The 23,243-nt window shown below is 36.3% G+C and overlaps 2 protein-coding genes across 6 annotated transcripts; both read left to right on the forward strand.

The window, feature by feature from the left end:
* Window positions 1-382: 382 nt before the first annotated feature.
* On the forward strand, window positions 383-5,762 carry LOC110847615 (aminopeptidase N). The gene is made up of 21 exons (XM_022094590.2): window positions 383-844; window positions 909-1,117; window positions 1,205-1,239; window positions 1,320-1,440; window positions 1,519-1,651; window positions 1,741-1,825; window positions 1,911-1,978; window positions 2,073-2,104; window positions 2,185-2,331; window positions 2,407-2,498; window positions 2,557-2,660; window positions 2,746-2,828; window positions 2,903-2,967; window positions 3,034-3,146; window positions 4,019-4,196; window positions 4,264-4,395; window positions 4,466-4,608; window positions 4,693-4,880; window positions 4,955-5,119; window positions 5,192-5,414; window positions 5,484-5,762. The coding sequence occupies exons 1-21, from the start codon at window positions 497-499 to the stop codon at window positions 5,640-5,642; spliced, it is 2,823 nt and encodes a 940-aa protein (XP_021950282.1). The 5' UTR covers window positions 383-496; the 3' UTR covers window positions 5,643-5,762.
* A 1,808-nt stretch (window positions 5,763-7,570) lies between these two features.
* LOC110845783 (solute carrier family 2, facilitated glucose transporter member 1) lies at window positions 7,571-21,799 on the forward strand. Of its 5 annotated transcripts, XM_022092289.2 has the most exons (13): window positions 9,470-9,740; window positions 9,853-9,873; window positions 10,566-10,613; window positions 16,433-16,531; window positions 17,918-18,078; window positions 18,169-18,294; window positions 18,537-18,618; window positions 18,758-18,874; window positions 18,956-19,034; window positions 19,126-19,342; window positions 19,420-19,603; window positions 19,700-19,900; window positions 19,977-21,799. In XM_022092289.2, exons 1-13 carry the CDS (start codon window positions 9,735-9,737, stop codon window positions 20,124-20,126), a joined length of 1,491 nt encoding a protein of 496 aa, XP_021947981.1. In that variant the 5' UTR covers window positions 9,470-9,734; the 3' UTR covers window positions 20,127-21,799. The 5 variants fall into 5 exon arrangements, with proteins under 5 accessions (XP_021947980.1, XP_021947981.1, XP_021947983.1 ...); XM_022092288.2 differs by lacking the exons at window positions 9,470-9,740; window positions 9,853-9,873; window positions 10,566-10,613 and adding an exon at window positions 7,571-7,898; XM_022092291.2 differs by lacking the exons at window positions 9,470-9,740; window positions 9,853-9,873; window positions 10,566-10,613 and adding an exon at window positions 12,157-12,835.
* The last annotated feature ends 1,444 nt before the right edge of the window (window positions 21,800-23,243 follow it).

Here is a 23,243-nt window from a genome sequence, read left to right on the forward strand (position 1 = left end):
GTTAAAACTGAGAACCAATTAGCTTTACATTAGTTCAGGCTTTTTGTAAAGGTCGGATATTTTGTTGTACATAAGTACTTGACCGGCCTGCTGAACTCATTTCAAGTATTACGTACACAATCAATATACGGTTGAAAATGTTATTTTTCAGCCTTACAACCGAACATTCCCTTCATTGATGCATTGTATAATAACCAATTTTTATCGTAAAAAGCTGACCATATTGACTAATCATGTGCCTACTAATCTTTTTTAACTGAGTAAATGGGGTAAATAATCAATAATAATCTGATAAGATGATAATTCTCAAAAATGTGAATGATAACGGATTAAGTAGGCTTCTGCGATTAATTTGAACTAAAATTGGATTTATTATCGTCTTATTATGTACCAGTTGATTTCTGTGGTTTAACAAAGTCGCGTCTGGAATTGTCGAATTGCATTGGTAGGAAAACATTTCAAACGCATTTCTTGAGCATTTCTTGAGGAAATCATCATGAAGGTGGTGTGGTCAACCTTTCTCGTATTTTTTGCCTTACATGCCGAGAGTTTGTCAGAGGGCGTGCCTCCATTCCACCCAGAATCAATCGAAAACATCTTATTTCCGAATTCTCAAGAAGTAGAACTAAAGTCCTTCCGCGTTCCGTCGCCACGATTCCGTCTGCCAACTTCTTTTGACCCATATCACTATGCAATTAAAATACGGCCAATTTTAGAAGTAATTACAGGCGATTTTCCCCAGTGGTCAGCCCCTGGAGACGTGACGATTTTCGGGACATGTGCATTCCCTACTACAAATATCACGCTTCATTCTCAGGTGGCAATTAACGAGGCTTCCGTAAAGGTAAATTACACCCAGTGACACGGTCATAATGCCACAACATTGCATTCCTGAAATTACTTTTAAGGTCGTAAACACTGTCACACAAGAAGAGGTCGCTGTTGTGGGTCACTCGTACGACACGGAAAAGACGTTTTATATAATTGAGCTTGGGACCTCGCTGAGTGTTGGCATTCAGTACTCCGTCTACATTGAGTACGTCGCTGAGGTTTATCTGGAAAACTTGGAAGGTCTGTATCGCAACCATTATGACGACCCAGACACAGGAGTGACCAAGTAAATTATCCCGTTGAGGGATTTAAAATTAATCATTTGCATATGTTTCGAGACCATCTTTGTTTAAATGTTGTCTATAATAAACAGATATTCAATCGCTTCTCAGCTTCAAGCATTTGGAGGTAAAAAAAGATGAAACCGTGTGAAAAGATGTTTATTGAAAAATTTTCCACTTTTCTATTTGCTACGTTATTTATTTCAGCTCGTAAAGTATTTCCCTCCTTGGATGAGCCTGCCATGAAGGCGACATTTGATGTGAAACTTGGTCGACGAAGCAATTATTCGAGCATATGCAATTCTCCACTTGTGGATTCCTCGCCAATGTAATCACACTAAATATACTACTGCATAAGATCTACATCTAAATAAAATGGTAATTAACGATTAGTGTACTGATATAGTCCCGGGATGGATGATTGGTTCTGGGATACGTTCAACACAACTGTGAAAATGCCAACGTACTTGCTGGCGGTTATCATTTCAGATTTCACTTACGACGAAGCAAGTCCCGACATTTTCCACAAACCTGTTCGGGTATGGAAAGCGACCAATTTTATAAATGGCACTTATTTGTATTGATGAATCACTGGTGTGGTATGCAAAATATGTACATATAATCTTAGACGTACGGACCTAAACACTTGATTGATGAAGGACACGGTGTTGTTCCATCTGAAATAGCAGCAAAAGTTCTCTATTTTTTCGAAGGTTAATTACTTTATGATTATCAGGACATTCTAATGAAATGAAAATTTCTACAGCATAAAAATCAGTAGAATTTTACAATTTTTAGAATTTTTCGATGTCGAATATTCCATGCATAAAATGGATTCTGCAGCTATAATTGACTTTCCAGCTGGCGTATGCTCAACAAACTATTTATTTCAAAACAAATATTTATGCATTTTACAAAGAAATACAAAATATGCAAACATGTCATTTAATTGTATTGCAGGCCATGGAGAATTGGGGTTTGAATATTTACAAGTGCGTTTCATTTCGATTCATGAAATGACACTTTTCAAGTGCAAGTTAATATATGTATGCCGTATTATTCAATCCGATAGGGATGCTTATTTGCTCTATGCGCTTGACCAGAATAATGAAAGAGAACGTCGTGGCGTTGCTCTTACGTTGAGTCATGAGTTGGCGCATCAGTGGGCTGGCAACTTGATCACCTGCGACTGGTGGACGATGGCGTGGTTGAACGAGGGGTGTGAAACCGAACAAGATTTATTAACTATCAAACTTTTAAAAAGTAAGCATGCTAAAATCTTTCCTGTGCTTAGATTTGCGACCTATCTCTCTTACCAGGGGATGGAATACACAAATCCAGAGTATGAGGGACAGAAAGCTCTGCAATATGACTGCATCATGAATGGTAACTAGACACATTCAACACGGGACCCCTTTGAATCAAATTAGCAATTCTATTTCAGCAATGCGAAATGACATTCTCGACAATTCCCACCCGACCGTCCTTCCCGACAAAGGAAACCCGTGGGACACAATGACCTACAATGCAAATTTGGTTTATTCAAAGGTACGTTAAAATCGTAGTAAAATTAGCGCAAATTTTGTCACATTTAGGCCTACAATTTTACTTCAATTTTGTTTATTCAACAAAGGGAGCGGCGTTGATGCGTATGATGGAAGGATTTCTGACTCTGGGAACTCTGCAGAAGGCCCTCCAGACCTATATGAAGGCATAGTTCGTGAAAATAATTCCTACTCCGTTGATTGTCTGAAATGAAAAACTATTTACTAAACATTTTAAATTCACAGCTCATTCCAAGCAGCCAATCAAGATCAACTTTTTCTAATTTTAACTGGACAAGCTAACGCCGATGGTGAAAAAAATTACCTGATTTAATTAAGAACAGTAACTGGGCTTTTACAATTAATTTTATTTATAGGTCGCCTGCCCGTTGGTTCCACTATGAAGGGAATTATGGATACGTGGACATTGCAAAAGGGGTTTCCTTTGGTGAAAGCTACTCTTAATAACAACGCTGTAGTTTTGACTCAGGTTTGTACATACTTATGAGGCATATTTTCGGATATGTTCCATTCCACGTTGCATTGATTTCTTTTAATTAAATATAAAAATTTGCAAGCAAACTTTCGGGTGCAACCGTCAATGTAGCATAGCTATTTTAGAATTATATGCAACCACACCCCTTTTAAAAATTGAGGAAAGAAACTAGAAAAAATGAGAAAGCCAATGTACACTCTGTAACATAACAATTAGACCATAACTTGCATTTGAAATTTGACTTGTCCCATGAATACGAACATTCTGATGCATCAAAAGTTTCAAAATTCGAAAATTGGCGGTTTTTTGACGTACACATAAATCGTTAAAAAACTCGTGGTTGCGGTCATTTTTAGTCTGACAACCTGATGCCAGAATTTTCTCCATGAGACGAGCTACATTTTCAGCTTTTGTTGCCCGAGTAAAAATGACCGCAACCATGAGTTTTTTGGGGTCAAAGTTGCTGTGGGGGCCATCTTATATCGCAAGAGCCGTAGCAAACGAAGACTAATGATATACCAACATTTAAGTTTTTTGTATTTTGATAAGCCAGCCTTTAAGTAACCCAGTATAGTTAATTAAACTAGACGCATGATTGATTGAGTGAGCGTGATAAAGTGCGACGGATACGACACTGACGAGCGATGATGGTAGATACCCACCAGAACCCGAGTTTAACACTTTCTCTCGCGAAATATGGAAAATGCTTTTATGGAACACTTGCTCTGGTTTATCTCTTATATATTTACATTGTGCATTTACACATTTACATATATTTATACTGTATGTTGTCTTCTTGTATCATGACCAATTTGCCAAGGATTAAAGAAATAAATAATTTTTTGGTTTTGTTGTGTCTATAACAGGAGGAATACAGACCGGACAATGAGACAAGAATTTACTTTATCCCAATTGCTATAGCCTCTCAGAGCTCTCCTAACGTTGATAACACACTGCCACAGTTCTGGCTATTCCAGCAACCAAATGGAATCCCGATTACGCATAATCCTGATGAATGGTTTGTTGCCAATTCTGGTGGCACAGGTAATCAAGTAATTGAGTTGTACTATGTCGTTACGTCTCCAATTTAACTTTAATTTGTCATGTTAAGGTTACTACCGAGTGCAGTATGATGCTGTGTTAACGCAGAAAATTCAAGACCAATTAGTTGTAGATCATGAAATCATCAGTTTAGGAAGTCGTACGCAGTTCATAGATGATTATTTCACCCTGGCATTCGCAGGTATCTTTATAATTAAGGGAATATTTATGACCGAGTGCAAAATTATTACAAAATTGAAACTACTTGCTAGGTCGTGAGGGTATTGAGGCAGCGCTTGGTTTCACCAAGTACATGGACAAAGAACAAGAATCATCCGTTTGGAATGCGTTGACTTATCACTTGCAAATACCCAGACGGCTCATGCTTGGGCGACCAGAGTCTGAAGGATTTAAGGTATCCATTAGGCTTCTGAAACGCGAAATTGTTTTTGTAAGTTAAGGTGCCGGTAAATGCATAATTATGATGTGTTGATCTCAGGACTACATGCTTGCGAGAGTATCATCAGTTTTGACCCAACTGCAAAATTCAAGTGATGTGAACGTTGGGGCAGCCAATTTATTCTATGTCGCACTGGTGGATGCATCCGTAGCATTTGGTAACCAAGAGGTCTACAACTTGGCAAATCAGTACTATACTCAATGGCAACAAAATCCTGCTGTGAATCCGTGCGTACATACATGAACACACATATCCATTAATTTGCATAAAAGAAAATATTAACGAGAATTCAAAATTTCAGAATTCCTCCATTATTGAGAAGAAACATGCACTGTGCTGCCGCACGGGACCTAAACGATGAGAATTTCATGTTTGCTCTAAATGCTTTTATGGGTCAATCGGCGTCATCCAGAACTGAGATTATCCAGGGACTCGCATGTCGCAGTGATCCGGCCACTCTTGAACTGTAATTTGATAGACATGTTCTTCTAATACTTGTTTTCCTGTAAACGGGCACTCATAATATAGCATTTTTCAGCTTATTGGGCGTGACCACAGGGACAACTGCGGAAATCCCTAGAGAATACTCGCAGGCAGTAATTACTGCAATTGCTGGAGTTTATGAGAACATTGGTAACATGATTCCCTTCCTGATGAACAACTTTGACGCCATTTCCGAGTACCAAGGGAGCCAGAGGTTGATTGCCAACGCTATCAGAGACCTTTGTAATCTACATTCAACCAGCACGGAAAGCAGCATTGTAAATAATTATTTTTCCAGTGCTAGCGTTACGCATCTAAATAATTATATCAATTTGTACTTTGTTCAGATCAACACCTTCGTCACAATGAACCGAAGCAAGTTCACAGATCCCGCAGATCTTACAATTATTGACAATGCGCTCGTTACTTTGCGAAACAATATCGCCTGGATGGAAGCATTTGGAAATCCCATGAACACGTGGTTTAACAACAACAAAAATAACTGATTGATTTGAAAGCATTGAAATTACCAGCTACTATATTAAGTGTACAAATTGGCTTCCCATTCTATACATTGTAATCTTCATGAATTGAGATTAAATGGGTTTTATTGCACCAAGCGATAATCAATCATCATCTTTATGGCATGAATACGTCCGACCACGCATGTTAACAATTTTCACCAGTCAATTAAATAATTGTTAGCAGTCTCAGTCAGTATGTCTCACGTTGCCTCAATGAACGTGAGAAAATGGTGAGAAAAGTGAGACGGGGCTGAATGAGACCATCTGAGTCGCGAGGAAGGTTGTACCTGCCATCTAACTCCGTGCCTGGTCACCACCACCTCGTTGGTTGCTCCAATCTTCAATGCACACATCGTGCTTCATTCATCACCTCGTTCCTTTAGCTCTGTTCCGGTCTCTTGAAAATAATTCTACTCGGAATCGGTGACAAATTTCGAAAATGGTAAGTTCCTGTCAATTTTGTTTTGTAGTTTTCATATTATTATGTTGTTGTAAGTGGGTGTAGTTGTTAGAAGAATTTTTTGGGGGAGAAAAACCTACAATGTTAAACTTTTCTGGGTTCTCTCTCTTACGGCTAAAATAGAATTGTAAATTGGCCGAGTTTTAATTGTGAATTTGTGAATCCTCATAATTAACGAGCCAAATACTTTGTATTTTCAGTCGGCCCATAAAACGTTAAGGATAAAGCGAAAGCTGTCCAAAAAGATGAACCAAAATCGTCCTATTCCACAATGGATAAGGATGAGGACAGGAAATACGATTCGGTAAGAAGAAATACGATAACCGGACAATTTGTTGTTCTTGTTAACTTGCAATGGGGACTAATTTACCATTTTAATTTCTCAGATACAACGCGAAGAGGCGTCACTGGAGACGAACGAAGCTGAAATTGTAAAAGGTGAAGCTATTGTTCTCGAGTCAGTTGCCGAATAGCTTCAAAATAATTCTAATTTTGTTTTTATAAATTGGAAGTAATAAATTTTTGGTCATCTCCAATTTCGGATTGTAGTTGCGAGATTTTATTCGAAATTCAAATTGTTAGGAGTATGTAACATCCGTTACTTTTAATTTAATTTTTTAAACCTCGTTATCTTTGATGTAACCATTATTTTTAAGATCATGTTTATTATTGCATTTGCAAAGTTACGAGTGCATCATCTTTTAGTATGCAAGTTTTGTTTTACGTGTTTGCAAACACTTGCTACATGTAAAATTTTAAAAAAAGATTGTCGCTTTAGTTTCGCTAATGACGCTCTTCTGAGCGTCAGCACATTTATGGTACAGCAGAAAGTAGAAGCAGTGTCGTTGTAATCCACATTTATCATCGTTACTACCTCATGATTAACGCATTCTCTGACATCAAAATATTTATAAATAGCCAACAAACCGGCTAAATGCATCACTTCTTAGGAACATGTCATCTGCAGATATTTGTAGAGTGCACATGACCTTCACTCCAGACAAAAGTTTAACCGGTTAAACCTTAATATTAATATAGCTTATGAAAATATAAAGTGTTGAGGCAGGTACATAGAGCTAGATAAGCTCTAACATTTCCTGTACTCATGGCTTCATGCGTCCTTCATTGTGCTACAATGGAAACTGATCTATGGTTCTTGATCCTCGCATTTTTCGGGTTGTGCAAAAACAAACATTTTGCACGTATGTATGCACATATAACGCTCACCGCTTGTTATGTTATGAACTTGGCTATTTTTTACATGCTTTCCATTTATGAGTATGAGTATAAACTGAATGCGCAGCTAGAAATCGCTATTGCATCCTTGAAAAGAGCCAACAAAATTTGGCACAATTATCAGCTTCCGTATGATCATTGTTATATGGTCGCCCAAACACCCAATGCATGTCGAGGAAAATCTCGAGTTAGTGTGATCCAGCTAGACCTGTCGTGTACATAAACCTTCTTTTTAGAATTTTCAGTTGAATACATTTCAGTCGAGAAAGTGTACGTGCAGGGGACACAAAGGACAATAATTAAGAAAGGTGAGAAGAAACGCTGTGTGGAACTCTTTGGGCATGCAACGCGTCCCACGAGACTACTCCCCCGAGCGCCCAGGCGACGAACTGAGGGCGCTGAATCGAGGGGACGATGGAAATCTACGATTCTTGGACCTTCCCAACAAAGGGTTGCCGTTGTCCAACGCTTCGTCATCCTCAGATTTCCTGAGAGAAGACACCTCCCCCATTTTCCGGGCTGGGGTCCGCATTGCACCTGCTGTAAGAAAAAGAGTGTGAAAATGTGTGATTTCTTGTCTTTGTCAAAAACTGCATTGCACAGGACCGCTGCATAAATATATTTATTTTAAAGTACAGAAGTCTCCCATAATTATTTAGTTAGAGTACTCGCACTCTACTAAATATTTTCATAATGTTTGTCATCAATGTGGTCCCAAAATTTTTGTTTCGGCCCACAATTTAAAATCGCAACTGCTAAGCACATCTATCATTCAATTATTTGTAAACAAAATTTAATGCTTTTATGTTATGAAACCGGTGACTGGGTCTGTCGCCTCTGACTGAAATGTTTGGAATAATCTGGTCTATGTTTATCGATTCTCACCAGAGTTTAGCCCTTTCTCATTGGTTGACTTTGGAGGATTGGCATTGGCAATGCAAAACCATATATGTATACAAACCGTAAACATTTATTCCTCCTATGTACGTATATCTGATATTAATGTATGATAACAGATAAACTAAAACTATATACGATGTAAAAAATCTTATTTAATTCATGAGCAATTTCATATCTTCCAAGAACTCGGGTAGTTTAAAATTATGCAGCTTGATGCTTGAACAGCCTGAACAAAATTAGTTCCACCATTAAATTGCAAAATTTGCTTGTATGAATTTTCAAACGCAATGGAACAATAAAGTCGGCACCTGATGATGATACATACATAATAACATGGCAGTATTTCAGTCATGAGTCAAGAGAGCAACTCGTACGCACAACTCTACAACTATGATATTCATTAAGCAGTCGAGACAAAACAGCAAGTTAACATTAGCAGTCGACAAGATCCGACCGAAAAACCGGAAGAAATTTCTAACATCATTTGTATGTCATGAGATGCTATTGCGTCATCAGGATCTAACGTCATTCTCCTTTTCAAAACTCACTTTGAAGCTAACATTCTTGATTTGCCTATAAACAGAGTTTATTAAACTTTCAGTGGATTAAATTTCTCACTTTTTTGCACATCTAAGACAAACAAGGCAAACTTTTAAGGCGACAAAGCAATTAAGGAGGACAAGAGTCACTCGATAATATCAAGACCACCCGATAATTGCATGAGTCTTTGTATGCACAACTCATGTACATCATACCAATCTAGACAGTGTAAAACAATGTAAACACATTGATAATATCTGAAACCTGCTAGAATGCCTATATATTTGACCAACAAAAAACTACCCACCTACACTAGTCATCAATTCGGAAGATAACATCGGGCCAAACGAAACTACATACATGTTCTGTGCGTATGAATTAAATTAATACGGCGCAGAAGAGCCGAAATTGAGAAACGTATTGATTCATTGTCCGTAGTTTTGCGAAATAGGCAAACACAGGTTTTCGCAGTCGCACGTCGTACCCAGCATGGAATTGGATATACCAGTTTCGTCCTGCTGCTGCTTTCCCTTTCTCACGAATCCCACCAACAGCTCAACCCACTACTGCCCGATATTATATGAAACTTTCACCCACATCCATACTTTCTGCACACTCGCCAATCTCTATACTTCTCGGGAACAGGTCACGAGAAACTACCACACACCATCTGAGACTCAGTTACGCACTTGCTGACCCAATCTGACTTTCTCCAAGAAAATATTGGCATATGGTAGACTTATCTTTAATAGAGAAGGGATCATTAGTTATCAGAATTATCAGATGCAAGTAGAAGTCATTTAGTCATTTTTGCAAAAAAATTTCGAGGGCAGCTTGGATCTAGAGTTATATGTATATACATATAAATCTGCGCGTGTTTCAGGAGAAAGTGAATCTGATAAAAATCTTATTGGCACAAATTACTGAATTATTTCAGAATGTCGGTATGCAATTATTTCTAATCATTCCTGCTTGATCAAAAGCTATTTAAAATGCGGTATTACTTAATTGTTATGTCAAATTTTGACGCTGCTTCCTTTTCGGGATGATAAATAGAGCGAAGACGGTGATCAGCAGGTAACTTGAAATTACGAATGTTTTCTATGTGAATAATTTCATGGGTAGTAATAAAGTTCATAGTTCACGTAGAAATGCGCACATAAAAGTACAGATCCGTATATTTATTACATAGTTTAACTTTTTTTGATAGAAAGAAATCGATTTTCGAAATATTTCTGGTAACAGTTCAAGTAATTTGGATCAACTCATCAATCATCATCATGTGTCATAACGAATTAGATCAATCGTTACGCTAGGACTACTTATCAGCAGCGGGTGTGTTGACGAATTGATGTCAATAAACACCGCACCCTGTACATTGTGTAATTGTGCTCCAGAAAGAAATAAATACGGATCTGACTTATATGTCTGCATATTACTAGCTCTTCCCCTGAATTTGATACTATTTGCTCGAGTTAATTGAGGTCATAATCCACTTTGGCGACTATGTCTACAAGTGGTCGTACATATTTACTTTAGTCTTGAGAACTTGACATTATAGCAATTAAATCATCATTGTGTTGTAATACGAACAGTCGTATCGTGCAATTTTCTAAAGATCGCAAAATAATTATTTTCCAAGTATCTCATATTACCAATACATGTATTTATGTACATATGTATGCAATGCATACTATTCTATGCATTACTTTGACTCTATGCAGAAATGTTATGAAATTATGTATCGTTGAATTTCACGCTGCTCTCAGGAAAGTAACCCAATTAATCCTCAAAATGGAAATGGTGGGCAACAGAAGGTAAGACCACAAGTAGTGATTTGATTTCTACGAAACAGTTAAGTGAGATGATTATTAAATTATTTGTAGAATAAGATAATTATAAATACAATATGACAGGCTCAAAAGTTATCATTCGTTCTACTTTCACTGGAACAATCATATTATATGATATGAAGTCATGATTTTTAATTTTTTAATTCAATTAAGTGCATGGTGCATATTTTTGCCAAACTGCATTGTTTAATACCAAGCACGATTCCAGCAGATGGACGCAAATCACAAAACCAGGTATGCAAACTTGGACAACCATTGAATAAATTGACACATGTGTGTGTATGTGGTCGTCCACCAGTAATTCATTCGCCAATTCAATGATCCATACGTGGCTGACTGGTGACATGACGAAATATTGGGCCACTACTGTCAAAGTGTCAACTGTGATTGTGGCCGGCATGAGCATTTTCATTTGCATGCATATTGCATATGCCATGCATGGGACGCCTCTGTGGTGCTATATTCTTGAAATTTAATCGTAGGAAGCAAACTTTAATTGGGGAATGAGTAAAGCTAAATGTAATACCAGATTAATTATATAATTAGCAATTGGTATTTAGTGCTTGAACTATTGCAGAATAGTATTAAAAGTGCCGAACTGACACTTGCTCTCACAGGACCTTTCAGTATCCATTAGTATCTTTTTAGGCTATTAAAAATATGTGATACCAATCGTTCAGCATTCACCACGTTCATGCGATGCCATGCCGGTCATGCTCTTATCAATCTCAGATTATATTCTTGTAATAACTAGAAAGATAACTTGTAATTATATCTGGTAGACGACAAAGGTTAAGTTGTATAAGTTTGATAAAGCAAACTTTCATAGGGGTCATTTTACGGCATTTCACCACTCATCACATCATTTCACGTACAACAGTAAGTATTTAAATTGCAATGATTGCAGTGTTACATACGTATAATGCACAGTTATTGACAAAATCCAATACCCAATAATACCCATGTACATATGTATGTACCTCCGATAAATCAGTTTTCACTTCAGTAAATCTGAGGTAAATTCTATTCTTACTTATTTAGTAAATAAACTGCATGTTTGTAAATTGCAATGATAATGATGAAATGCAGACGTGAATAACTTGAACGGGTAAAATGCGGAGGAAGTAAAGACGCAAATATAGGATTTGCCAAACCCCCTGCAGAAACTGAATGATCCGATCCAGAATCACAATCGTATTAGTATCATTACGAGCATACACATGTGGGCATGTATTACATATTAACTATAACCACGATTTCGTAATCGGGGTACCCCTGGAAAATCTCGGTTTGACTATCAACGTAAAGATCTGCATTGCCTAATAACGTAGGGCAGGATTTGCAATAGGAGAATATACAGTCGAAAGCCAATTCCATCCTGTTCGTTGATGAGTTCGCTATATCGCCTCATTTTCGCAAGTTGGTTGGTCTTATGATGATAATGCTAAAATAAAGAATCTGCAACTCGAGACTCTCGATGGAATCCTATAAGTACAGGCAAACTTGGCATTTTCCTCACAGTCTCAATCTTCCCTTTCTTTCACACTTTACCACTCTGGTTGTGATACATTCACGCACTTATTAAGTAACAATTTTAATAAAATTGCACATAAAATCGAGATTTCTAAAAATACACCGAGGAAGTTTCAACACTATCAGCCGTTGAATAATAATTTAATTATTTAAATAAATAAAAAGTGTCCCAACATAATCTCCACTCCACTTCAGTCTCGGGTGGTGACACTGATTTTAACTTGTTTGCACAAAGTAATTGGCATTCTGTAGGGCGATTGCTTCACTGAGATTTTGTGCAAAATAAACAAACTCCCGTCTCATATCAATCTCGGCCTTCAATACTGATTAATTTCAATCAGGCAGTACATGACATTGTGTGAAGTCGGCGTTCCAGGTGAATCGATTGACATAATTGTAGTTTCACCACGAGGGCAGAAACTGAAACTGTGCTGCACAAATAGCAAAATATAGTGATAAGAAGTTACTGAATTGATTAACTCCAAAGGTCTCGACCGTTCTTTTGCACTTCAGCCATTGGCAGTGAAATACCTCTAGTTGGTACATTTAATATCAGCATTGGTGATAATTTGACATTCGAAAATCGCGTCGTGAGTTTTTAAACATCGTCTTGAACCCATCAAGCTAGAAAAATGGTCATCAAGAGAGTTCCGGTACGAACATTTTACTTTCTACAAATAAGTTTAAGAAATATTTTGCAACCACGGTTTATTTTAGAATGATAAAATGGAAATACATCTTTTGTATGTCCATATATAGCACTAATTTTATTTGAAAATATAGATGCTATTATGCTATTCTAATGATGATTTGGAGCAGTTTAGAAGATTAGAATGCTTCAGAATGAGAAAAATCGTAATGTATTTATGTACAACATAAATGAACATGAAAAGAATAACCAAACCTTCATTTCTGAGCAATGAGATTTCCAAGGATGGAGATGGAAGTTGTTCATTCATTTTGTTCATTCATTTTGTTCATCATTAATATTCAGCTATCAGTAAAAGTACAATTTTACTATGAATTTGATATAACCAGAGCAAGAACCCAGAGGCATAATAAAACAATCATTTTTAAACTACCCTGATGAGCTTGCATTTCTATGCAATATTTATATAGTAAAGTCTTATAAGATTTGATATTGTTTTAAATTCCACGAATTTGCATAATTCTTCTGAATTATCTCTTCTTACTAGATCATTAAATTTATTTTCACTACTTGATATGATATATTTGAGGATCAACGAGCCCATAAAGCTTTTAAATACGTACGCTTAATTCTTCCTTACGGAATACGCCGAATCAAATAAGTTGATATAAAATTATCTTTTGCTTACATAATCTGCGCGAAGAAAACTTGTGCCAATAATTTATATTTAGAGCACAATCACACATTTGTTTGGTTATACATAGTCCGACCATAAGTTCCTGTGAATGCATTTCCGGTGATAAAGCCCAAAGTATTAGAGCTATCTGATAGAAATTTTTGTGGATGAACAAGGTATTAATCTTGTTTAGAAATCATAACTTCGTTTTCACAATTTCCTCCACGGGCTTGTACACAAGACATAAGTCGTGGCGAAAACTGCTCGATCGCGGCACGCACGGATTTCCTGGGAAAAGCGCCAGATCTTCAGTAAGTGCGACCTCAGCCCTTCCACACTTGGGTGAAATTTAGAGCATACTTGTACCTATAATTTTGACCACCAGTCATAATTTAGGGGATTAAGGTCTGCAGATACTGAGCACCGTTCTACGGATGAAAAAAAGTCATGAAAATTCGTCTGAAGCCAGTTTTGGACAATTTTGCACCTTGCGCAGGAACAGAGTCTTGTTGAAAGGTCCAATGTCGATTTTCGGAGGGTCCAGGGTTCAGGTTATTAACGTTTGGCTTTAGGACACTCTGAAAATAATTCTTGGCTTCAACTTGTACCCTTTGCGATGAAAAACAGAGATTTCATTTCTCCAGCCAACTTGCTCCCATGCACACCACGGTGATGACTTCGTATTGACTTCCGCATACTTAAACGGATGTCAGACTTCTGTACAACAAATATCTGGCCTTTTTTCTATTAAATTTTTTGCCAACGGTGAAAAGTCTGAAATACTTTTGGCACGAAAATTGGCGCGTACCACGATCAACCTGTGGCCGTCACGAGTTATGTCTTGTCTAATTGCCCGTGGACGAAATCTTGACAAAGAAGTTATGATTTCTAAACAATATTAATACCTTCTTAATCCATAAAAATTTCGAACAGATAGCTCTAATACTTTGGGATTTATTACCGGAAATGCATTCACGAGAACTTATGACCCCACTATGTACATATGCACTTTGTAAAACTAGTGTAATCTTTTTTTTCGTGGCTCCTCAGCAAAAATTCAGTAACAGGCGTCATTCAAATATAAATTTTGGCAAAGATTTTCGGAATTAAATTGTGACTTTGTTGATATATTCTATTTTTGTTACTTAAAAAATCGAGAATCTAGTGAATCGAGAATCGAGAACCACATCTTTTGTGTAATTAATCGGGATTCTTTATTCTTTATGATTCATTATGCAGTTACACAAGCTAGGATTATCTGTAGAGAGATGCATGAGAAAAATGTAAACTATGTACCATGTTATGTAAACCAGTAAACTCTCAAAAATCATATTATAAGAGATGGCATGTGTTAGTCCAAAGTAGAAATCAGCTGCTTCACTACCATTAATCATGTGTGCGAATTGTTGGCGTAAATTCATTATATTTCCTGAAATTTTACTTTTTTAAACTGGCCATACACCAGTTAAACAGATTAATTCAAGTGCATTAAACTTTGTTCATCTGGAAATTAAATGGAGCATAATGAAAAAGTTCCACTTCTGCCGAGAAGGCCCTCACCACAAATTGTAAGTAAAAAAATATAAATAGGTGATTAGCAATTTGAGAAAAAATTTGCACCCCGACCCCACCACGCAATAGTATACGTCGTGCTGTTCAGTTTTGATTTCTGATTATGCCAATTGTTGACAAATAGTTCTGGAAAACTACTTAATATGTAACAATATTGTTTTGAATATTTTGCATGTTATTATTACACGCATTTGCATTTACATTCTATGTAGTGCCGTCTGTCAAAATAATATTTTCATTTTGCAACATTTAATATTCAAGGAAAGTTACTGGCAATCCATTCATTAAAATGCTCAATATGCGAAGCATAAGCAACTAATTGATAATTAATCCTCCATGCAAGGTTTGCATACAGTCAAATTTAAATTGAGTTGTAATTTCTGACCCTGGTTATGTATGAAGTTAATAATTGATTTGTAACAATAATTATACAACGAGCAAAAACATGGTCATGTGACAATGTTTTATTTTGTGTGCACAAAAGAAAATCCAGTACCTCGTTGCAAATATTAAACAAATAATAAAGTGCTCGTTGTACTAAATTGTGCTCGTTAATTAAAGCGTCTGGTGGATATTGGCCCCGTCCCAAAAATGCTTACTTGTTAGTAAATGCAGGAAAACGCCTCCTTTCTTATCCAATCAGCTTCCTCCGTCGACTAAAAATTTGCATGCATGCAGGATAGCTCGGGTCAGGCGATGTCTTTATCGGCGACTGCTAAAAATTCTACATTTCATTCTGGTTGACAGTTGACCCCAAGCCATTTCTTAGAAGTGAAATATAATCGCATTCTGTAGCTCTGCATTAAATTAAATACGTAGCGTTAAATTTGCACTATATCCAGTGTATCTAGTTAGCTCCTCAGCATCATTATTTATTTTATACGCACATCATATCTCGGCCCAGACTTAAAAAAATTGTACAATTCAACTAGTTAGTAGTGTGGCCTATTCGCATCATGCCATACGTTAGACGATCGGTAAGTTTTTATTAACCAGCAACATGAAATGATATGATTTTGTATCTACATATTAAATAAATTCATCGCCTCATTAAATATTCAGCTAAAAAATTATTATTACCATGAGTTATGCTCATGAATAGGTGTTAATTGGATGATGTTGGACTGTTGCACCTGCACTTCAAAAGATTTGCGTCTATTGATTCTTAATTTGTGTACGTATGCTGCACATCGTTTAATGCGCTGTAATTCTCATGGAGTGCAAGTTTTATATCATGTTGCAATGGATTTTAAGTTTTTGAGAGCATAACTTGCGTCAGACTACGCACTTAATTTTATGATCGACAAGTTTATGCATAAACTATATACAATTTTATTTTATTTTATATTTCAGGGAGTAACCGGCAAACTTGCCCTAGCCATCGCAGCGGCCGCTTTTGGATCATCCTTCCAGCATGGCTACAACACGGGCGTGGTCAACGCACCGCAAGCTGTAAGTCCCCTCCAACTTTTATTAACTAATGATGAGGCGGCTTCTCCGAAAACATTTACTTTAGCATTTTAGATGTGTCTGTAGAGCACGAGGAAATGCGCCTCCTACTTCTTATGCATGACCATGAACTGCTTTTAAATCTGGCTCATGTCCCCAAGTTCCTGTGTTTTTGGCTTTGACCTCTACGAACACATTTCCCAAAGTACTAATCGAATACATGGTTTGGCACACGGCATATAAATTTTAATGCCACAACAAAACAATGCATTTATTTATATGGGGACCACGCCACTCATCGCAGTAATATTTAGAAACAAGATTAGATTGTAGGTTTGAAATAAAAATATTGTAAAAATTGAACACTCCTTCCAAAAGTTCCCAGGCATTACATTTGCTCGGGAGTTTTGCCAGCTTTTCTGCTCTAGTCAGACTATTTAAAGGTACATTACATACATGTGTGACGTAAATTCACAACTTCATAGTAAAGTACGTCTACTGCATACACATAGATATATAATAGCGTGGGTCTAATAAAGCTTACTTATCTACATTCACAAATTTCTACTAACCAGTGAATGCTTTATGAATGATATACATATGTACAATCAAGTGATATGTGCGACTTGTATGCCAAATTGTTCTAAGCAAGCCAAGCGTTGCGTCACCAGCGTCATCAGACTCCAAACGTGCATTTAAATTTATTTGCATGGATTAGTTTCTTTGACAGGGGGCATATATTTATAGTTTGCAACAAAAAAAGTTGCTAATTGCGCCAATGTTTCCATTTCATGGATCCTGCATCTCGTTCGTTGCAAAAATGCTTATATTTCTTTCACCGAGGGGTCAAATTACATCATAAAATTTTTTAATTGACAACCTGGCGCCGCTGGTTGACCAGTCAGTATTTAACCTTGTCTGATAATTGAACTTATTTACTTTTGCTTTACCTAAACGTTATATGCATTCATTCCAGATTTTCCAGAATCCTGACATTTAATTGCGATAGGTTAGGTTGAAATGACTCACATAAATCCACTCTTGCTGAATTCGGCAGTGTGCTATTCTTCCCCAAATTTTATGATTCATTACAAACCGGTTTTAAATACATATCATTAGGAAAATGTATATAGGATTAATTATGGATAATTTAACTGTAATTGTAAGACACTTGCACACTATTTAGTTACTTTGTATGTCTTTCCCCTGCTTCTTTTACAAGGTCTTGTGCTTTGCGTTTTAGCAAAATGTTTTAATTTGACATTATGATTTGTAGTTGTGCATGTCTACCGAAAATTTTTGTCAGATGAGATTGTCAAACAAGAAGATGAACACAAGGATATGTAAATGTAAATATACACTTATGTACATTTGTATTTTTTATTGCAGCTCATTTCTCAATTCATCAATGAAACCAATTTTGCACGAACTGGAGAGTACATGGAGGAATCTCGAATTACTTTTATTTGGTCCTGGACTGTTTCAATTTTTTGCGTTGGTGGTATCGTGGGTGCTCTGTTGACGGGATTAATTGCAGACAAACTTGGAAGGTAATTTAGCGACCAAGGACAAAGTAATGTTTCCTTCGTCATGAGAGTCTAAAGAACAATCTTATACAAATTATTGTAAATAATTTATAGGAAAAACGGATTATTATGGAACAACGTGCCGGTTTTAATTGCTGTAATCTTGGAAGGATTTTCCAAATCGTGTGGGTCGTACGAGATGCTGATTGCGGGTCGATTCTTCATAGGTTTCAACTCTGGGTATGGGTCAAATATTTTAATGTGTATTAACATTTTAACGCTGGTTGTATATGAGAATTTTTATGTATAAGGAACAAATTGAACTGAGCCTTCAGTCGCTATTATTTAATTTAAATTGAAACACATTTAGGAAATGAATATATTTTCAATACAGCCAGTGTTGCACATACATAACCTACATAGATAGAAAGTATGCGTAACATGTGTAATCGTGTATAAGATCTAATAAAATGATTAATTAGACTGAATGCTGGTCTGGCTCCAATGTACTTGGCTGAAATTTCCCCCATGCATCTCCGAGGTGCCGTTGGGACCATGTATCAGGTACGATAAGTTGTTTTAGATTTCAAATATCAATCAGATAATTGAACGTTTTAATATTGCGAGCTTTATTATTTCTGTCGTGTACGAATCTCATTTTCATTTAAAATACGAGTTCTTATTATATGTGTACTTGTTTCAGTTGGTTGTGACCATTTCCATTCTGGTCTCTCAAATTCTTGGATTGGAAAGTCTGCTTGGAACTGAGAACAAATGGCCATGGCTCCTGGCTGCCACCATCATTCCAGCTTTCTTCCAAGTATGACTTCATGCTCTTCTGTTTTCCACTTTTTTTAGGAAACGTATATCTTTAAATATAAATCAATACAATTCATACTAGATCTGTACGCTACCTCTGTGTCCCGAGTCGCCGAAATTTACTTTGTTGAATCAAGGAAAAGAGATTGAAGCCCAACGTGGTATATATTTGGTTTTACTGTCATCTTAAGTGATTTACCTATAGTTGCATAAAATATAATCATGCAAAACTTGTAACTTTTAACTGTGTAGCTCTGACCTGGCTCCGAGGAACAATTGAAGTGCATGATGAACTGGATGAGATGCGTGCTGAATATGAACAGATGAAATCTATGCCCACTGTTACGTTAAAGGAAATGCTATGCAGCCCTGCTCTCCGAATGCCATTGATCATTGCTTGCATGATGATGTTGGCTCAACAACTTTCTGGCATTAATGCAGTCATTTTCTTCTCGACAAAGATCTTCACGTAATAATAGTTCATAAATAAAATGTAAAATTGACTCCCCCTGACTTGGAGAAAATTAAACATGACTTTATAAACAGCTCTGCTGGATTGGATGAGAATACTGCTCGAGTGGCAACGTTGGGAATGGGAACTTGCAATGTCATAATGACTGTTGTGTCGCTCGTCATGGTGGAGAAAGCTGGAAGGAAAACTCTCATGCTTTTCGGACTCTCAGGAATGTGTGTTGATGTAATTCTGCTGTTTTTCTGCATTCAATTCAAGGTATGCCGTTTGCTTGTCATTATCCTATAACTCTATAATCAAATATCCTAAGAAATAATAATGACATCATGAACAATTTTTGCATTGGGTTGACAGGAAATCGGATGGGTCTCATATGTCAGTATCTTCCTGGTCATATTCTTTGTCGTCATGTTCGCGTCCGGTCCTGGATCAATCCCATGGTTCTTGGTTTCTGAACTATTTAGTCAAGGTGCTCGTCCAATGGCAACATCGATTGCAGTCGCTGTGAATTGGATTGCCAACTTTGTCGTCGGGCTCTCCTTCCTGCCGCTCTTGGTACTGCAGAAAAATAGTTGTTTTTCAGTCTCATTAATTATTACAATTTAATAACATATTTTACAACAAATTCTAGGGCTTGGTGGATGCATACGTGTTCATCATCTTTGCCGGTCTGTTGGGATTCTTCATCGTGTTCACATACTTCAAGGTTCCCGAAACAAAGGGGAAGACTGTGGAAGAAATCAGTGCCCTCTTCAGACAGCGTGGGTACACCCAAGGATAGATATTTGTTATATTCGTTAGCCAAATTAGTCTAAAACTATACCAAAGGTTTCAACCCTTTTAATTTTTGCAAATATAGAGAAGATCAGAAACATGAACAAATTATTTTGACTTTGAGAAAAGTATAACATGGCCGTTCAAAATTAAAAACAAGTGATTTATTTTTTGAAGACTACTAATTTTTATACCAACTACATTACTCGCCAGTCAGAACAAGGTAGCTATATAGTGAAAATAGATTGTTAGCGAGTTCGCAGGGTGGTTAGTGCACTATGTAGAACCATAAAATTATCATGAGCACACATATTTAACTGTCTTGAGTCTTGTATTTCGACATCGGCAGTGACTATGTTCAGAGAAAATACACTGATGCAGCGAATGTTGAAAAAGTAAGAAAGCATGAAAAACACACCGTTAATAAGATTTATAGTGTCTGTGATGTGACTTGAAGTTGCTTAATTTTTAGATTTAAGTAGCTTATTGATCGTGCATACATGGTATTGATTACTGATTTGGTGATTAAGTTTTTTTTACTCTTTGCTCGTGCTATGTTTGTTTTAGCAGTCCCAAGCAATCATCCTGAAATGATAACTGGTTCAAAACTGTAGAAAATACAATATTTATTCCTACTAAGTTTGTAATATAATTTGTACTAGACAGGATTTAGTTGTATACAATGAAAGTGTACTTTACAGAACGGAAGTCATAGGGTGAAAGTGTGGGTGAAAGTCATGCATGCAGACACTTCGTAAAAAGAATGACCAGTTACATTAATTTTAGTGATAGTCAAGAGGGCAGGGGTGTGACTGAGTGTGATTTATCATATTAATAATAGTTATTTTTATTTGTAATCTTGAACTTCTTGTAAACGCAATATGTTTAATGTGCTGGTTAACATTCAATGCCAATGTGCGGCATTCTAAGGTGCTGCAATCGTACCTTAAACACTACATATATCATGTATTTATTTATTACGAAAATTTAATTATCAAAGATATTTTTACTTTTACGAGTTGTTTCACCCAAATAGTAAAGTCCATGTACACATGAAAGGAATGAATACAGCGAGGTGCTATGTGGTTCAATTTATTGATTCCCTTATTGAGCAGTGCAGACTCGATATGCAAGTCTATCGAGAACTCGCAGAAAGTACGATAAATTGGTTTAGGCTGTCACATGTTAATTAGAAAGTTCTTACAATTAGAAGTGAAAGCTTTCTGTGAGCTGTACTATTTCTGTCAGGCGTTTCGTTTCGTTGTAAAATCAAATACATATATCAAGTACTTACCGAACCAGGGGATACTCGTACAATAATTTAAAAAAATGTTACATTAAGATAATTACAAATATGGATAAATTGATAAAACAGTATTCTATTAAGATATGATGATGTCGAGTATAACGTGATAAAATTATCATGTTAGAAAATGTAGTCGCAAAATTAAACTCGGTAAATACTATTTATTGTACAATGTATTTGAAAAAATTGTGCTTCCTGTCTGTCACCCAACTATGATTATCAAGATTAAACATTACTCGTTCAGTGTAAATTTCTTCGAAATTCCAATCCAGATGAATCAATTTTCTCTTACATGTTGGTGAGATTTCTGATCTAATTTCCATCATCCATGAGTGAATAAAATAAAATAAAGTTCAGCAGTCCATGATACATCAGACAAGCTGTAATTGCTGCATGTATTTATTTGTGCACTTTATTACAATATTTTGCGATTTAAAACCGTTTAATCGTAATCAATTTGACAAGTTCATGCGCAGTTTCCGTTGTCAAAAAACTCATTTATCATTATTGTCTATACATATATGCATTATTGCATTTCGTGCTATAATAGTCAGAAACTCTGCAAAGAGAATTCATAATATGTATTATACATTATATCGAGTTTGTCTTGTTTGTTGTACCAAAATGCAAGAAAATTTGCATTGTACATTGCATGTGGCTGGACTATTTGGATTTCTATGTAAATTGCGGTGCAGCAGCACATGCATACATACGATATATGCATTCGATATACACAATTATTTGTGTCATTTCGTTGTTATCGTTAATTATATCTCCAATGTTTGCATTGAGGATAAACTGGGACATGTTGACACACACATACAGCAATGACGAGTTTCCTCAATTTGGATCAGTTTACATTTGTAACTGGTACTAATAACATGATAACATTTCTCCCTCAAACTGGGCACCATATTATCCATGATGGTAAAGTTGAGCTAAATTACCCAATTAAACATTTTTACAGACATTTGATGTAATCATTACTAGTTAGTTTTACGATACGTACTGTTAGGATGCACTATATTATTCAATGTTACGAAACACTTGTTGTTTGGAACGAAATAAACGTAATTAAGCATGACTCATTTTTAGTCGCCACAAAACCTACAAATTTAATATCTAGACTCAATAAATCATAATAGTGTCATCTGATCTGTAACATGACACAAGTTAAAACATATGCACACGACGACCCAAATTTAATTGCTCTTAAGGATGAGGAATATTTAGCAAGTCGGGGAAATGTAGTTATTAATTAGTTGTATAAATCAATTTCATTATCATTACATTCTATTTAGTAATGATTACATTTTAAATATTCATAGCCAACTTTATATCCAACTGACTGCATTGGAATTAAATTGTTATATGGACTGAGGGCAAATTTCATACTTTCAAATGAAATACACTGCTGCTACTGTTTAAATTATGAACAATTGCTTAAAGTCTGTTAATGCATTTTTGAGCGTCATAAAAAGTATCTTTAAATATGAGCCATAAAAATATAAATGATGATTTTATCACCGAAAGTCAAAGTTAGTTTGTATTATGAATCAAACCCAATTTTTTAATAACCACGATTCACGTAAAAAATATTGTTTAAAGGATTTTATGTAGATCTAATAGCAAAAGTATACTGCATGCAAAGTATATATAAGTTCCATGAAATGGAAGGAAGGGGCCAAGGGGGTTGAGCCAAGCGCTCCGTATATTTGTCCCGCAGGCTTTGATATCGGGCAGTTTCCTCAGGGGATTACCGCTCCCAGTAAAATTTGTCCAGAATTGGTCCAGAATCCCACACGGCTTGGATTCCTC

The sequence above is a fragment of the Folsomia candida genome, unplaced genomic scaffold (genome assembly GCF_002217175.1).
Source record: "Folsomia candida strain VU population unplaced genomic scaffold, ASM221717v1 Fcan01_Sc003, whole genome shotgun sequence".
NCBI lineage: Eukaryota > Metazoa > Arthropoda > Collembola > Entomobryomorpha > Isotomidae > Folsomia > Folsomia candida.

What these genes read in the sequence shown, in the direction of transcription:
- LOC110845783 (XM_022092288.2), top strand. Translation starts at nt 7,698, where the DNA reads ATGCAACGCGTCCCACGAGACTACTCCCCCGAGCGCCCAGGCGACGAA. An exon ending in TGGTCAACGCACCGCAAGCT is followed by an intron (nt 16,532 to 17,917) that starts GTAAGTCCCCTC and finishes TTTTTATTGCAG; the next exon opens with CTCATTTCTCAATTCATCAA. An exon ending in TCTCCTTCCTGCCGCTCTTG is followed by an intron (nt 19,901 to 19,976) that starts GTACTGCAGAAA and finishes AACAAATTCTAG; the next exon opens with GGCTTGGTGGATGCATACGT.
- LOC110847615 (XM_022094590.2), top strand. Translation starts at nt 497, where the DNA reads ATGAAGGTGGTGTGGTCAACCTTTCTCGTATTTTTTGCCTTACATGCC. An exon ending in TTAACGAGGCTTCCGTAAAG is followed by an intron (nt 845 to 908) that starts GTAAATTACACC and finishes ATTACTTTTAAG; the next exon opens with GTCGTAAACACTGTCACACA. An exon ending in ATATGACTGCATCATGAATG is followed by an intron (nt 2,499 to 2,556) that starts GTAACTAGACAC and finishes ATTCTATTTCAG; the next exon opens with CAATGCGAAATGACATTCTC.